Source organism: Toxotes jaculatrix, chromosome 18, assembly GCF_017976425.1.
Source record: "Toxotes jaculatrix isolate fToxJac2 chromosome 18, fToxJac2.pri, whole genome shotgun sequence".
NCBI classification, from domain to species: Eukaryota; Metazoa; Chordata; class Actinopteri; family Toxotidae; genus Toxotes; species Toxotes jaculatrix.
In genome coordinates this window covers 5,367,689-5,385,655 of record NC_054411.1, presented here as the reverse complement: position 1 = coordinate 5,385,655, position 17,967 = coordinate 5,367,689, and the positions used below count along the sequence as shown (strand labels likewise).

General features: G+C 43.2%; 1 protein-coding gene across 1 annotated transcript; it reads left to right on the top strand.

The window, feature by feature from the left end:
• The first annotated feature begins 472 nt into the window (after positions 1-472).
• stk17al (serine/threonine kinase 17a like) lies at positions 473-13,003 on the top strand. Its single transcript, XM_041062171.1, has 7 exons — positions 473-825; positions 4,286-4,498; positions 8,832-8,976; positions 9,616-9,742; positions 9,841-9,889; positions 10,214-10,393; positions 11,144-13,003. The coding sequence occupies exons 1-7, from the start codon at positions 713-715 to the stop codon at positions 11,433-11,435; spliced, it is 1,119 nt and encodes a 372-aa protein (XP_040918105.1). The 5' UTR covers positions 473-712; the 3' UTR covers positions 11,436-13,003.
• The last annotated feature ends 4,964 nt before the right edge of the window (positions 13,004-17,967 follow it).

The following is a 17,967-nucleotide window of genomic DNA, read 5'->3' as shown; positions in this document are numbered from 1 at the left end:
ATAGGTTACCATGAGTGGCTTATTAATTAGTCCTATATTTAAACTCTTTAACTCTCCTTATTTAGCTAGAGTTTACCTGCATTTTAAGGCTTACAAATGTCTGCTACTCTAAAATGGTAGTTTATATACTAAATAATAAACTGTTGTAAATTATAAAGGAATAACGCACAGTAGTTTGACTTCCACTGTGATACTTATATGTGTAAGAGGAATGTTCATGTTAAATAATTAAAAGACGAATTAATTATCATATTAAGTCATCGTAATAACTACCAAACTGAAGCGACCGATAAAGGTGTTTATGTTTGTGTACCTGCACTGAGACTACCCCTGTCACTGAACGCGCCACATGCCAGCTGGCTCTCACCGTGGGTCCGTCCTCTTCAGCAGATTCATTGGCTTCCACCGCTGAGCGTCAGCGCAGGAGGCTGGCCCCGACAACGAGTTTATTGTGAGGAATGTGTAGTAGCACTCAAACTAATTTACCACACCGACTGTGTCGCGCTCCTGCAGGGCATCATCCTCTCGTTCGGGACGCGCTTAACCTGGATTATCTCCCGGTGGTTTGACACAGCGGCCGTTGGCTCTAATCGACTCCCGTATCATGCGAGTTTTTACTTGATCGGATCAGAAAACCGTCTTTGTTGTAATTGGTTCTTTTTATTTTTTTTTCCGGTGGAGGAAGATTGTTTTACTTAAAGGCTCGGCTTCAATGCCAGATTCAGCAAAGATGAGCAAAAACGGAATGGTGACAAAAATCCACACGAGGATAAGAGCTGACCCCTTCACAGCCAATTACGACCTGGTCGGCAAAGAACTGGGCAGGTGAGTTTGTTAGTCGCATGAGCTGGTTTCCAGCATTCATTGACGAAAAACACTAATCCGCGAGCTGAGTTTGTTCGTGTACGGGCTCTGGATTTTGCCACAGTATCTTAATAAGCTTATGTAAGTCGGGTAATGATGTTAGACTTGTTTTCTGCACGTGTTAACAAGAAGCCTTAATTGAACACTTCCAGTCGCGCATTCCATCCGGCTGGAAGGCGCTGATGGAAACGCTCTCTGGCACGCGGAATGCGCAACAGCAATGCGCTCTTTGCTGAAAGTTGCTGAAATGTTTTGGGGACTTTCTGACCTTGTAATTCAAAGAATGGGATGGACGGGAATGAGTGTGAAGATGATGATGATGAGGGAAAGTTTTGTGAGATGAAGAGGGACTTGCACCTAGAATTAGAAAGAAAAAGAAAGCATTGATTACTGAACGTGTCTCAGTATTACAAGTGCGATGTTCAATGTACAACAGGGATAATGAGAGATCATTGTTTCTGTTGGCTACAGACTCATAGGATCTGCTCTCTACCCAGGAGGTGCAGCATGAAATATATACCATGTACCATCAGCCACTTTTCTCTTCCTCTTTCTCTCTCTTCAGCCAGATGCATTTTGGGAGTCACACTGACTTGATGTGTGGGTGCGAGACAGTGAGCTGGACATTCCACTGCCATTTAAAATGGGATGCCCCTGCACTGCCAGACAGTAATGACTTTCCCCAGAAAGCATTTAGAATTAAGACAAGAAACCACAGGGGTCATCTTGGGTTCCACTTAATGCAACAGCTGTTTGATTGTCACTCTTGGGCCAATTCTGCATCTGTCTCTATAACTTCACTTTTCACTATAGGTTTGCTGCTCAGCATGCTGCAGAGGGACAGGCTAAATAAAGAGTCTGTTGGGAACTGTCAGTTTTCCTTGTCAGACACCCTAGGACAACCTGGGACGGCAGCCAGAACCTGTGGGGGGTTGGCATAAGGCTGCCCATGAGGTTTAGGCCACAACAGCTTCTGAACACCCCCTTCTCTCCCATACCTCAGCCCTTCATCCTTCCTTCCCTCCTCTTCTCATGACTCCAACGCAACAACAATCTTGAGATCGGGCCTCATAATCGCATTAAGGGGAGGAATGTACATAGTCCTGCATGCCAGGAGATCAGCTATATAGTCTGTACATTAAGAGGGATGTTGACCATATTAGAACCTGTTGGTGCCTGAGTTCACTTCTCCTGTCAGTTGCCTCTTTCATCTCTTGTGAAGTTGATAGGACCAATAAAGCTCATTGGCCTTATTTTCAAAATGTTCCCATCATCAGGCTTTGCATTATGAGTTGTGGCCCCCTGCAAAACTGCACACAATAAAATGTTGTGGCCTACATGAAAGCAAAAAGAGGAACTCATGTCGTGCGTCAGTCTGTCTGAGCAACAGGCAAATGAGAGCTGTCATTTCACACTGCATCTCAGACATGAGTCAGTGCCCCGCTGAGAGGAAAAAACAAATGCAGCCACCTCAGGAAACCACTTTTTCTTAGTCAAATTATCACCATATCTGCTGCTGTAGAGGAATTAGTTTTTTTTTGTGTGCCACAGTGCAGCTGATGATTGATGTCAGACTAGTTTCAGACTGATCCTGCAGAGGATAACCTCGCAAATGAGCCGTTTGATCTGCATAACTGTGTTTGTGGATCTAGACAGGATGTTTGAGAAATCATTCATTAGTGTTTGTCAGAGTGTGGTTGAGAGTTTTTCCACTATCACAGAGGTAACTGTGTGTTTAAAAAAAAAAAAAACATAATGTGTATAGTACTACACTAAAGCCCTGTGGTGTTTTGTGTAACCAGGAGGTCCTGTGCATCTGCCCAGTAACACGGCAGAGTGTGAACATAGCCGGCTGGAAGATGGCTGTGTTTAGTGACCTCTGACCTGTTGTCAGCCTTTGAAAGGCCTCCTGTTGGTCCTTTCCGTGGCCGGCAGTCATTCCTTTTCACTCCATATGTAGTTCCCAGCCCACAGTGAGCTTCTCTGAACTTGGCTAATTAAGGATGAAAAGGCTCTGACGGGTTTTGCCTTTTCATTCTGAACAATGAGTCGTCACCATTCTGCAAGACTGGGAAAAGGCAAAAGAGAAGGAACAGGCCCCACAGCATCCGGGGTGGTAGCCAAAACAGAACCAGGCTCCGGCCAGAACAGTTGCTGTTTTTGGTCTGCAGCACAGTGGGCTGGGAGTAACACTGTGTGGGAAAATGACTAGCACCATGCTGACTGGACCTTTCTGACTTGGCCACTTCATTTAGATTCTACCCAGTCCACAGTCATGGTTTCACGTCCTGTGATCACTCATCCTAAGACTTGTGCAGTGTATCTGTACTGTGTGACTCATAAAAACAGTGAGATGTTGGTCGAATATAGATGTTGAAGTTGCAGTATCCAATCTGGCATGCTGCTTAGGCTCCAACCTGACTGTAACAGTGCTGACCCCCTGCCTGGCCTGCCCAGCCGCTGGGCTGGTGGGTGGTCCTGGTTTTGGGGCTGCTGCATTAACCGACTGGTCAGCTTTTGTATGACTGTCAAAGGAGAAGCAAGACTCCGGCCAAGGGTCTGGGCGGAGGCGTTAACACAATTCCATTTGTCCCCGCTGCTGTCAGCTGTGAAGAAAGGGAAATGGACAAGGCCTCATTATCGGGCCTGGGAGGGGACGGCTGGTGATTGTGGTCGGCATGACACAGAGAGGCAATTCTGCACACATCGGACATCCTGCCCACACCCATGGCTGACCCTTAACACCTCCTATGAATCTGTCAGTGTATATGCAGAAAAATGAATGGTCGTGATGAGCTTTTAAAAGTGGATCTTCTTCCTTTCTTCATCTCATGTTTTACCATCAACATCCAGCAATCCAAGCTGTTGCATCTCTTTGTTTTTGCTTGGCCTGTAAAGTGGCAATAGCCTTATCAGGTCCCTGCCCACTGTTCAGCAGCTCTTGCCAGAACTGTCAACCTTATCTGCCTCTTGTCAGACCCTCCTGAAGGCTAAAGGAAAAGGAGGAGAAAGGGGCAAATCTTTTCTGGACGTCTAAATACGCCTCCTCAGCATATCAGTGGTCAATAGCAGCGTCTGCATTTTTCAAACGACGCCTCTTAAACTTATCTCTGAACTGTTCTCTGAACCTCGCCTACAGTGTTGCACGCGTGGCTTGTCGGCGGGCTTTTCCAAATGTCTTGCACTGTAATCTAGGTTTGGCCTCATAGCAGTTTAACTGTGATGAGTATGTCCAGTAATTTTAGCCTTTCATTTGCTGCAGCTTAAGTGACCTAAATACGATCCAGTGGTCCCGCTGGCCGCTTGGATAAAGAATAGAACCATCTCTGACCAGATCTATTTGAAAAGCCAGTTATGTGGTTGTGATTATTCTGTCTCCTCACTAATCACTCTCTCGCTCTCTCCCCTCTTTGTTTCCCAGGGGAAAGTTTGCGGTGGTGAAGAAGTGCATTGAGAAGGCAACAGGGAAGCAGTACGCTGCCAAGTTCCTGCGAAAGCGACGGAAGGGCGAGGACTGCCGCATGGACATCTTGAACGAGATTGCTGTGCTGGAGTCAGCCAAGGCAAACCCCTATGTGGTGGCACTGCATGAGGTCTACGAAACCAACACTGAAATCGTCCTCGTTCTCGAGTGGTAAGACAGTTGGCATTACAGAAAAAAACATTAAGGTCTTTAAAAGTTCACAGTAAAATTACATTACTTTTGCAGTGCCTTGTTTGTCACTCCAGAGTTTGTTTGTGTTCAAAACCTCATGCACACACCCAGCCCCTGGCTTGCACTGCTGCTGATACGAGAAGAAAATGATGATGGTAATTTAATGGCCTTTTAAACTTTCCTCACTTTCCTGGCACTTGGGCCATGCCAGGAAAACTGTGATAAAATGATTAGGTACTCAATCATTAGGGAGATGAAAATCCTTTAATCACTCACTATAAACTTTCCATCACTGGAGTTTTTCCTCATGCACAATGTCTGAGGGTTGTGCAGACATTGAGTTTTGTAGAGTTTGTAGAGAACTTTCTAACATATTCATTCATATCTACTTGATAAGCAAAGCTTTATTTTTGTGGAAATCTTTGATTGGGGGAAAACCCATCACGCAACACCCTGCATATTATATGAGAATGTCAGGGCTCATGAGTTTTCATGTGAATTGTCAGCTTTTATCTGATCTGAGAGCAAAAAAAAATTACTTCCTGGCTTACAGTTATGTGCTGGTTGCTGAGAATACAGCTCAGGTCTTTCTCACCACAAAAAAAAAAAAAAAAAGACACATATACGTGTGAAAAGCACAGCCTTGCACTGCTGCTACACGAAGTCTCAATGCCTAATATGGAAATTGTGTCTCTGTGTGGTTTGATTGCTCGTCTCTACAGAGCCTCGACACCTCAGTCTCTTGTCAGGAACCGTCCCTTTAAATATCAACGTGGCACCAACCTCACTATGTGAAAATGTCAATACAGACCTTTAAATGAGTCGGTTGAACCCAACTGTGAGAACTTATCGCTCAGCGCTCTAGATGGTTTGTTGCCTTTCGACGTGCAGGTGAACTGGCTGAGACGATGCAGCTCGTTCAAGTGACCCGGCAAGGTCATGCTGGCTGTCTGGTTCTGGTCTGTTGTGGTTGGGTGTTAAATGACATGATGTATCCAGTTTAATGATGGCCTTTAATTACGGTTTGGGAAAAACAGTCAGTGTCTTAATTACCCCACTTGCCTCATTACAGGGAGATAACACCGGGCAATTACACTTGAACCACATTACCCTGACCCTGTTTCTGAACTGCTCACTGCTCAGGCAGGAAGCCCTCTCCTGCCCAGTTCTTGCTAGCCATCCTCATCCCAGACATGGAATGCCTCTGCAGAACAAAAGCCTTTCTGTGGGGCTGTGTTTGACCTCTGACTGAAGTGTGAAAGGGGAAGTAGCACCACAGTTCACCCCTGCATGCCTGCAGAGAAAACATAGCAGGAGGTCACTCAGAACTGGTCCACAGTTCCTCTCCAGCTGCCTAATGAAGCTGCGGGCTTTGATCATATAATCAAGCAGCTTGCACAAGTACAATATTTCTGTACTTAAAGAGGTTTTTAAAATTTCAGCTCATGCTTTTTGTCAGCTATTATCTGTTGTACTGTACGCTTGTCCTTAAAAGCTGCAACAGCAGTTGAGACCCTTAGCCTCTGAAAGGCTGCATCGCAAAAACTGTCTGACCTCAGCATGAGTTTCAAGAATTGCAACCATTTTCCATTTCCTGTGGGTTTAAACATAAGCGGCAGCAAAGCTCCCAAAAGTAGCACACCACCACGCTGGTATAAAGTGTTGTGCGCACACATAGAGACACACACAATTCTCGTAGCCACAACCACATCCTTGGTAATGTCAGAGAAATGGAAGCGAGAAGTTGAATTCTAATCATCTTTCAAAGTGCAGCTCCAGCGTGCGTCAGTACCAGAGAAAACCCCAGCGTAATGACTGGTTTTTGAGATGGTCACTTTGATGAAAAGTGATAGTGCATCACCTCACCTTTTTTTTTTTTTTTTGTGCACAGTAGCTAAAAACGATCACAGTGATGTGTTCGCCATAAAGCATAGCCCAGCTTTTTCCAGATATACTAGAGTGCACTTTAGGAAAGTGATTAACACATTTTAGCTGCCTTAAAGGTAGAAAATGAGTTCAGCAGTGTAGATAAACGAATCTGAACCCAAACACAAAATCACAAACCGCAGAATCTACAGGTAAACCAGTACATTTTCAGCCCTTTAAATGTCAGGTGTTCTGTAAAACCAAAGGATTTAACATTCATTTAAAATCTGTATTCAGTTTTAATTACTTCGCTTTGCAGGGTATCTGTTAATTTGCATGATTCTCATGGCTTGATATTTGTTATGTCAGGCAAACCACTGATGTTCTCACTGGGCTATAATTGGACTATCAAATTCAGCCAACAGACAGGTTAGGCTTGTGGAAACTGGTTTACAGACTGTTTATAAGGTGACGTCAGTGAGCACCTGGTTTGGTGGTCAGCCAAGATTCGCTTTGACCAAATAAAACAACTAAAAGGAGGTTGTCTTGGTTTACCGCTGTAAGATATCACCACCTAATATCCTCTCATTCAGAGATTGAGGCTCATCTGCTCTCGTCCTTTGTCTTGAAATGCTTGTTAAACTTCTGTATGCCCTCACTCATGCTGGTTACAGTGGCTTTATTCATGCGGGTTGGTGCAGGGGAGGATGCCTGCCTACACACTGTAGTAGCGAATACATTAACTCTCTCGGAGGGAGGGAGAGTGCAAAGACAATATTTAGAGTTCAGGGAAGTATCAGATCATTCTTAAGTGCTTGGCCAGAATGTGTGCAGTGTGTTGAATTTAAACAAGACGGTCTTTATCAAGGTTTTAAATCCTTTTAGGCACTCTGCCGACAGCTTAATGAAGCTATTGAAACACTTCGTCATGTCAAGTCTTTAATTGTTCAGACAGGTACGGTGACTACTTAAGGTCAAGTCCATGCCAAGTGGACAGAAGTTTGTTTTTGATACAACACCAACTCAGAAAGAGGGACAAGTTTTTTTTTTTCTTCTATTGCAGTTTTAAATTTATCAGTTTTGAAAATAAAATCAAAAGCATCCACCAAACACACTCATATGTCTTTAATTTCCTCCCCCAAATGAAAACACTAACACCACTCTTGCTTGCATTTGGTATACATGTGCGGATCAATGTAAACACGTTCAGTGCAGAGTTTCATTGTACAACTCCACTGCTCTTAAACTCTCTGGGGGTTGTTAGGTGGGATAGAGCATGCTTGCAACAAGTGGGGTAGATATCAGGTCAAGTATTTGGTGCTGGGAGCAAACAAAAAGATTATAAGGACCATTGACGGATATCCTCAAAATCCAACAAAACATGAGTGCTATTTTCACAGCTGAGGATAGTAAAGAGCACAGGGTTAGGAGGCTAACAGGGGGATTGGGTGTTGCAGGTTATGTAACAGACATGCCCACGGCCTGGTCACAAAGTTTTCCTCTGAAGATAAAAAGCATGTGTGCCATCTAAATCCCCCACACATGGTTCTCGTTTTTTTTGGTGAACTGTCAGCTTCAGGCAATTGATCTGACTGATGGAGCATCCAACATAAATCCACCATGTCTCCAGTTTAACTAACGCTGTTACACAAGCGCAGCAAGACCAGGCAGGAGTCTGACTGTTTCATCCACAAAAATGTGAGAAGCCACCTCCGAGTTGTCTAATTACTAAATGCCAAAAAAAAAAGGATAATCCCTTATACTTAAGTTGTTTTGAGCGAATAAGTAGAAAACTATGCAGGCTGAGGCTCATACAGTATCTAGTTACCAACCTGACACTACTCTCCAATTATGCACCTTCTCTGGCCTCTTTACAGCTTGAGATCTGTTCTTTTTTTTCTTTTTTATAAAAAATTTTTTTAGGCTCTGGTTAGTTGTAGCTGTTTCCTGTTTTGATTTATTAATTTAACTCGCAATATATCAGGCTATATAGGTTCTTATCTTGACCTGCTGTAAGCTGATATGAGCATTCTTATCTCCAGCAATATTCCTGAGAAGAGGAAAGTGCATGTACGGGCGGGGTACCTAAAATTACATTGATTCATGTTGGACTCGCATGCAGTGTGTGGATGTGGAAGGACTTTGTTCCTTCAAGCCAAAGTACACTAATGAGGAGACGGGCTGTTATGTAATTTTAAAGAAAGTGGAAATGATTATTTTGGGTTTGTTCACTAAAAATTGTACCAATGGTCAACTTTCAAGCTGAGAGGAAGGGCGTATTTGTACAGTTTAAGGCGCAATTTATTATGACAAGTTAAAATGAATAATCAAAAAGGAAAGTATGCCAAACCAAACTCCACTGGGTGGCTATCCATGTACAGTTCTTTTCTTTACCTCTCTTCCTTGTTTCGTTTTCTCAGTTTTCCTTCCTGTGCTTTCCTTCCAGCGCCGCCGGTGGTGAAATCTTCGACCAATGTGTTGCTGATAACGACGAGGCCTTCACAGAGAAAGATGTGATCCGGCTGGCCAAGCAGATCCTGACTGGAGTGGCCTTCCTGCATCGAAACAATGTGGTGCATCTGGATCTGAAAGTAAGTACAGTGAAACATTATATGACAATATAGGACAGTTTATTCCCCCGGGTGGCAGACGGAGGGAGATAAGATTTCTGTTATGCAAGCACAGCTCATTCAGTGTGTCACGACCCTGTTCCCACTAGGAATCAGTCTGTAAAGGAATCTCACTGAACTATCATGTTTTCTTAAATGGGCCTTGAGGTAAAAAGGTAGTCATCATTGAGGTTTTCTTTCTGCCTAAGAGTCTAGAAAAATTAAGCGTCTGGTTTCTCATTACATGTTATACAATTCTTTTAAAAGTGAATAAGGGACAAAGAAAAAAAAACTGCATGATTACATGATCAGTTCAAATACACCAAATCCATGACTAAGCTAGACTTGTGCTTGTCAGTGTCAGCGGTTGGCAGGAATATCCTACCTGTTCTCAGCCTCGTCTGATAGGCTTAGTGGATGATCTAAGCTCAGAGGAGCAACTAGTACACTGACTGACAAACCAGACCCCAGATCCTCTTGAGACCAGTCACCTCAAATGCCATGACTCATTCACAAAGACGTGTAATTAATGACCTCGGATTCCAGACCTCAGGCTTCTTGAATAATCATTTGTCCTTACGTAACGTATCTCTGTCTAATCTGTGTGCTCGTCTTCTCCAGCCCCAGAACATCTTGCTGACCAGTGCCAGGCCTCTCGGCGACATTCGCATTGTGGACTTCGGCTTGTCGAGACGCATGGACAAAATCACAGAAGTCAGGGAGATCCTGGGTACCCCAGAGTATGTGGGTGAGTCCTGCCCTCAGTCTCTAAAAAGGCAGAATCACCTGTGTCTTTTCAATTTGAGTTTTATCATGACTAACTGGGGCCATGTGTTTCTATTGCAGCACCAGAGATCCTGAACTTTGAACCCATTAGCACTTCTACAGACATGTGGTAAGTGTGCTGCTGTAGTTAATGAGACTATTTCCACCTATTCAGGTGGATGCGATGCCGAAGTCCTTCAGTTTTCTAGGAATAAAGACATATTCAGGATAATAACATCACCTCCCCAACATGCAGACGACAGTTCTATGTCCAGACCTTTGACCATAAGATCATCTTTGCTTCATACTTGCAGTTCATTAACGACTAACTGCAGCATAGGGGAAGACAGCCCAATCTGTTGTGCCACAGTGTGTTGTAAAGCAGATTCTGTAACCATTAAAAATGACAATTGGCCTCATGACGTCCTTCCCTTTCTTCCTCCCTCTCTGCCAGGAGTATCGGGGTCCTCACCTACGTCATGCTGACGGGCGAGTCTCCCTTCCTAGGTGACGACAAGCAGGAGACATTCCTCAACATCTCCCAAGTGAACGTAGACTACTCGCAAGACACGTTTGAAGGAATCTCCTCCCTGGCTGTTGACTTCATCAAGTCATTGTTAGTTAAAAATCCCAGGTGAGGCTGTTTACAGTTATAATGACGTTGATCGGATGTTCCTTTTATGGCTAAAACTGTATCGTTTCATCAGAATCAATTACACATCAATGCTGTGAGTCAGGTTCACACCAGAACGGAAGTACATCCGCGTGTGTCTACGTGAATGTGTGTGGTAACAAGACTTGCGTCACATAGGCGAAAAGACAGTTCCTTTTTTTTTGCAGATGGTGGTTTTAAGCTCACCTCATTACAAAAATTATGTCAGTATCTTTTGCTTTGACGGTACACCAAACACTCATTTGTCAGCTTTAAGTGTCACCATGCTACAGAGGTGATTTCCAAAGAAAGCTATGTAACCATATGTCTGATGAATTTAACCCTAATTCTCATTGAGAGCCGATCTAACACTGAGCGCTTAAATTGTCAGCACAATTTGTTGATGAAAAGTAGCAGCAGCCTGTGTCTTGCATCCACAGCCATAATCTCCAGTCAGTATCATTTAATTGCAGCAGATTAGCGGTGGCGTTGGAAAAAGGGGAAGATTCCTCAGTGTTTGAGTAATCGGTGAGGGATGGAGGGGGAAAAAATCTTGAGAGACAAAAGTGCTTTTTTTTTTGTGGTTTTCCAAACCAAATGTTGAAAAGGACTATGGCCGCCATCTGCAAGAGAATGGATTGAGTGAATCGGAATATCCAGGCAATCCATCGGTTATGTAAACTCTTTGGGAATTTCCACTCATCCACAGTGTTATTGTGTTTGTGTGTACAGGAAGAGAGCCACAGCAGAAGAATGCCTCAGCCACCCCTGGCTGAACCCGCACCCCCATCCCCACTCTCACTCACACCTCCACCCCAGATCGTCCTCCTCTTTGGATGAGCCGGAGACGAGCCAGTCTGAGTCGGAGCCCGAGAGCCCGGCTTCCTCCCCTGAGCTGGACTTGATAGAGTCATACCTCACGTGCCCGGGCCAGGGTGGGCTGAAGGCGGGCCGTGACACCTTCTCCTTTAGCAAGCCCCCCTTCCCCACACGAACTGAAATACAGCAGGAGCTGATCTGCTGAATGACGCTTCACAGGTGGAGAGAGACTTAATGAATTAAAACTCAAAGGAGCAGATGCTGAAAGCCAGCGAGCCTGCAGCTTCTTGGTCTGGATCTGACATAGGGCCATGCGATATGGATGCTGTATGCCTGCTGCTGGCTGCTTCTACTGCTGTGATGTCTGTGAGCTGGGCTGTGTGTAGTTTTATACCTCTGCGTGTGTGTGTGTGTGTGTGTGTGTGTGTGAATAATACATGCCACTCCGTGCTGACTTATGACTGCACGGTAGGACTGTGAGAAGAATGAAGATGCAGAAGAAAAGAGTGGGAGAAGACACACAAGGACTGTGTCACAGGACTGCACTGCTGCCTTAAAAGTGACAGAACTGATCTGGACTCAGCTTAATACTGTGGCTACGCACACTGGTTTCTCTTTGTTTTTTTTTACCCAGTTAGCCTTTTGAAGGAGGAGAGGCAGCCTCCTGCTTCCTTGGGAAATTACTTCACTCACGGTGTGCTCTCATGAAAACAAGTTATGCTTCAGCAGGCCCGGACATACCTTATGTGATGAGTTTTCTTGAAGGAAGCAAAGGGTTTGGACATAAGGTTCTGCTTAACAAAGGAATTAAAGCAAAGGACAGCACCTACGCTGAAGCCAAACGTTAACTGGTCCACTGTTGTATGTTTATTTATGTGTGTTTGTTGTACCACTTCAGCCCCTTAAATATACATCGATGCCTGAGTTTGAGATGGAAATGGTAGCATTCTTTTTTTTTTTTTTTTTTTTTTAAGGACAATCTTGAGCACTTTTTATTTTGTTATTGGACTTCCGTGTAGTAGTAAAAAACCAAAGGCTCATCAAGCACAGTCAGCTGTCACAATGTACTGTACATATTAACCATTCTCCACCAGTCACTGTTTATGTCACAAGACTCTTTTTTCACAAAGTGCCACTTTTTAAAACCTCACTTCTGTGTTTAAGTTTTACTTGGTTCATTTTTGTTGTGTTGGCTATTGCACAAGTTGCACAGTTGTTTTTTTTTTTTTTTTTTGTTTTTGTTTTTGTTTAATTACCTGTGATGTTTCTAGATTTCATGCTCTTTAACTATTGTGAAAACATCAGTCATGGACAGAGGGAATGGCAGGGGTTGAAAGCAACAGTTCAGGTTTGTTAGTAAAATTGTAATAGATGAACAACAATGACGTGGTCAACCGAAGAGCCCAGAGTTGTATAAATATGTGAGATTTGCCTTCAGATGCTCGGGAGCAGAGAAATAAGGATTTCTCAAAAGTACTGAAATGTATATTGTGAGTTAGTATTAAAATTAATCTGTAATGATAATTTTTTTGTTTTGTTTGTTTTGTTTGTTTTTTACCAGTGTATGAATGTAACCATCATTATATCATGTCTTATTTTGTACGTTAACTTTTACTTATTCTTGTTGTTTTCTGCTCATGAATTTCAGGCAGGTTTGCACTTGTCCTTGGGGACATTATATTAAAATGAATAAATGTTGATGGCATGCATTGCAAAATGTAACAAAGAAAAAAAAATACATGTGCATTTTGTATCAAACTCCTCTGTCTCTGTGTCTGCTTGTTTTTAAAGCAAAGGAAGCAAACAAATAGCAATGAAAGCAGTGGGAAAGTGAAACCCATATTCAGTTATTTTTCAAGTAGGCTTGTTCTTTATCTGCATAATTTCCCTCTACCGGTAAAAAAAAAAGGAATTTCTCAGTTAGTGTATCAGTCGATCAAACATTTTGGTCCAGAAGTATGACTGTCATTTTTCAGACTGTCATGAAAATTTACTCAGATATCCTTGGTTCCCAGAGGATGAATCATAATGACTTTGGCGATCTCCCTTCTTTTCCCTAGTTATCGGGTCAAAATTTTAGCTTATCTAGTATTTTATGACCAAATATTTGCAACATGAATCACAATCCCATCAGCCTCAGCTGAGTTTAGCGCTAATTAGCAAATGTTAGCATGTTAACATGCTAAACTAAACCACAACAAACACTATGCCTGAGAATGTCTTTACTAAGATACTAAGCAAATTTATGAACTTGGTTTCAGTACTTCAATTAGCCACAAAAAAAAAACAGCCTCGGGGAACCAGATTTTAGATTTATATATATTATTTATAGACATTATTAGCACACCAACATTATCAGACAAGGAGAACAATGAGCACTTCAAGACAGTGGCTCCCAACCTTTGAGGCTTGTAATCAATGTATTCTAGTGTATCACACATATGTCTATGACTGGTGGGCAATTTAACTACAGAAAAATATTCTTAGCTCAAACTGCCTCATTTAGAACTCTCCAATATTTCACAATAAAAAGCAACAACAGAGAAAAGTCAGACATGTAGAACAGAACGTTTCCTCTTATTTCTTCACTTATCAATTACTTGTTTTCCCTCAGATTGATCCAACAGCCCTTTGGAGGATCCAGCCCCCAGACTGGGAGCCATTACATTTTTGGATCATCCCATCCTATATTGTTATCCCATGGTAAACCCTATCTGTTCTAATGGTCCCATTTCTCATTCTGCATAATGCTGGTGATCATCAGCAATTCAGCTTCCCGTGTTTCTGTTTGACTGGCGTTGATAGCTCACCTGTGTGTGTAGTCAGTAGAAAAGCAGATCTCATACCAAAACAGATTACCCATTCTTGGATCAGACTGCTGGTGAAGCATCTGCTTCTCTTCTCAGCGTGTCTATTTACAGAAACAGAGTATCATAAAGGAAAATAAAGTATTCTCTTGAGCCAGTCCTCCATAAATATCCAGCAGCCTCTCGGAACAGGAAATGCCAGTATCCTGTGAAGAGGAACACAGAGTAATGTTTTCCACTGTAGTAAAGTTTCTTTCTCTTTCTGTCTTTTTCTCTCATGCTCACATTCTTGCGCCTGTTTACTTGTGTCAGGCTAAACAATATCCCTGCCCACCAATATCCTGAATTCTTGCTTTAATGTGCTCTTCCTCTCACGGTCGGCAGTAAGCCAGTTCAGCTCTGCCGTGGCCAGTGAGGAGAAAGCGGGGCTCCCTGCAGGGTCCTGCTCTGGTGGCTCTTGGCTGGACCGACCGTTTCCCCTAAAGAAAATCCTGCTGCTGCTCGGAGCCAAGGAATGCCAGAAATGTTCATAACTGGCCTCCTTCCTTTTTTCAAACCTCATCCTTTATGCCTCTCTTCCTCTCTATCCTCCTCGTGGGTTTTTATTTTTTTTCTCGGTGGGAGGTGGTATTGTTTCCACACTGCAGCAGCACACACACATAGATGCACAGAGACACATGTGGTTATTGAAGTGGTTGATTAAGTGGCTGTTTCTCAGAAGGACTCTCGGGATCAGTTCATGTGACTTTGATATTTAAGGTGACCATTAGAGGATGATTTAAGGCAGATGTAGGGACAGTTTACGTTGTCTCCTGTCTGGTGAGTATGCTGCAAAATCTGGCTTTGTTGCAGAAGAGCACTTGGCTACTACAGATCCAAACAAACACAAAGAGCCGACCAAAGGTTATTGTGACACCCAGATAACCTGCTCTCAACAATCCACATGGATTGAAACTAAGGTCTGGCTTAATGGTTTTTGGAAACCACAAATATTACTTTTAAACACCACAATGAGGAGCATTATGTTACAAAATCCATTTGTCTCTCCTCTGTCTGTATAACAACAGTCAAAAAAGATAACATTAATATTGACTTTCCTTTGCGCTATGCAAAACCCAGGTTGATGTTTGTGCTGTGGGCAGTCAGCAGTTGCTTCATCTCATGCTAAAAAGCCGTACATCCTAAAGACAAGCCTGTCATTGCTTCCAGCTGTCACACTTTGATCCCTTGAGGTTCGTAAAAAACCCTGAACTGGGATTTCAAAATGTAAACCTCTTGGGAAGCTGGGAAGGCCACATTCTACACTGTAAAGGTCAAAACCATCAGTTATGTAACCAAAGATTGTTTGACAGCAGGGTGATATTTTGACTGTGGCTTTTCCATCTGTGTGCCACTGACAGCTTAGGAACATGCTACGAAAATGGTATCTCGTCTGTGATCACATATTTGTTTATGGAAAGCACTTTTCTTCGTCACAGTCAAATGTTTTTTGTTATCTGGGCAGACAAATGAGAACATTCAGACGTACACCCTAAAATATCTCATTCAAAATGGGAGATTATAGAAGCACTTTAAGTGCTGTTTGCATCAGCCGGTTACCTCCAGACATCTTTCTTTTTTTTATCCTTTTTTGTTAATCTACTGCTTCCAAGCATGTTGGATGCTGTTTGTTTAAAATATTGTACTTTATGGTGCACAGACAGAGTTACTGTGTGCCTTGTCCTACTTTATGACTCTGTGTGTGGTGCTTTGCAGCAAATGGTTTGACCGTTTCTTGATACCTGGACTGGAATCCAAGCGTCTTTGTAGCCTAACCAGTTACAGCCAGAGGCCAGTACACATATGATTAGATGTTCTACTGCAAAGACACAGGAGTTTAAAGCTGTACTCAAAAGCACTTTAATAGAGCATACAGTCTTCTTGGTTTGGCAAATTGATTTCAATTAAAAGCTAATTTTATAGGGCAGCCTGCTGTCTCCAAGAATGACCTATTTCCATCACAAGACATGAAGGGAGCGTTCCCATCTCCTCGTAGCGTTCCTCTCTCTCTCCATCTGCCTGACCTCCTGCTCCGGTTGTCTCTCTCCGTCTCCGCTAACAGTCGTGTTTTTCGCTCTCCCTGTCTTTCTCAATCTCACTATCTCCAGATCTCTTTCAGTGCACCGGTTTTCTCAGAAGTAGTTCCCCTCGCACCTTACATAACGGGGAAATTCCTTTACACTTATGTTCCTGATTATAGTGCCGTTATAGAGAGACTGCATTAATGTCAGAGAACTCAAGAAAGCGTGGGAGGGGGCAGGAATCAGAAAACCAATATCTATCCTCTTGGGGTTGTAAAACCTGCAACCTCCAGCATCCTGCCCTTTCAACATTCATTTTCAGCTCTTGTCTCTTTCATAAACATAACCTCAGCTCACCTTTACATCATAACCACACAGGCCAATGAGCTCATTGATTATACACTTATGGCTTTTAGGAATGTGCTCCATTGACGTCTGCAATGCACTGACCTTTCAGTCACTTCCTCCAAATGAGTTCACTTCTGTTACGTTCCAGTGTTAGGGTTAGAGTTAGAACCCTGCAAACCTTCGCAAGGATCTTTAAGATCTACATAAAACCTACAATAAGTTCAAGAACTATAGCCTGTTGACGATGGATGTCAGTGGCTGGTGGAAGTGGACTTTAAAAGGATGAAAACAAGCAAAAATTCCCACAGTTCCATTGGATTCTGTCTCTTAGTCCCCAGAATGCTGTAGTACTTAGTGCATGGCTGAAATTCTCTGTTTCATGCTTGCTAAATGTTGGCCAGGACAACAATGTCTTTCATGTGTCCCAGAGATGCTTGGAATAGAAAAACAAAGAGAGAGAGCGAATTTCTAGAAGAGCCAAAACACTCGTAACCACAGGTAATATGTTTCTCATGGTGGTGCATTCAAAGCAGCGAGAGAGGCAAATGCCTTTGGTTAAGCGGAGCTATTTATTCTGTCCCTGGAAACGGCTGAAGAACAACAAAAGCATTCTAAACAAAGAGTAGCACGACCTGATGCTGCTGCCTGTTTTCCTCTGTCTGTGGCGACCATATCCTCCCTCAGCGTGGGGGCACTACTGGCACACATCGTACTCAAAGAGCCACACAATAGGCACACTCAGCCCAGGGAGAACTTTTCAACTCAAAGGCTGTGTAAGAAAACCAACCAAAACAAGGGACACTGTTATGTTAATCCTTAAAAAGGTTCAATTTCACTGTGGGTAAGCTCATGGAAAGAAACAAAAACACTGCCAGTTCTGTTGTTTGGATTTGCAGGACGTGGTGCACATGAATGCCCACTCACATGTACTTAAGCTGTAGTTTATACGCACGCACACACACACACACACACACACACACTTGCCAGAGTACCCGCAGTGAACTCTGTCCACTGACTCGCTACAAGCTCGGGAAGGAGTCCAGGTTTTCAGACTGAAGGGGAACAGATTCTGGTGGTCTGGATCTTTTCGAGCTCTTGATTTTCATCCCACAGCACTCCCCTTGTTTACTATGGTGCTGGATTAGTTATTTAGAGCGCATGCACACACTCACACACACACAGGCACGCACGCACACACGCACACACGCAAGCAAGCACACTCAAACATACCTACATGGATTCTAGGGACACGTGCTGAACTCTAGGAACAAGTCTACTTTATTTTCTTCCTTCATTCATCACCTCTCACTTTCTGCATACAAATGAAGTGTGTGGTGAAACTCTATTTTACTGAAGCGTCTCTCACACTGCAGAAGTGCCTGTATTTGTGATAAAGTCTTTGTCTGGCAGCTCCTGTTTTTTAAAGTGTTGGCAGTGTCAGCTGCCTCTTGTTAATTTGTCAGTATTATGAATTCTGTGGGTATGACTGAAGATTTTGAGATGATGAAAGAAGCAGACTTTT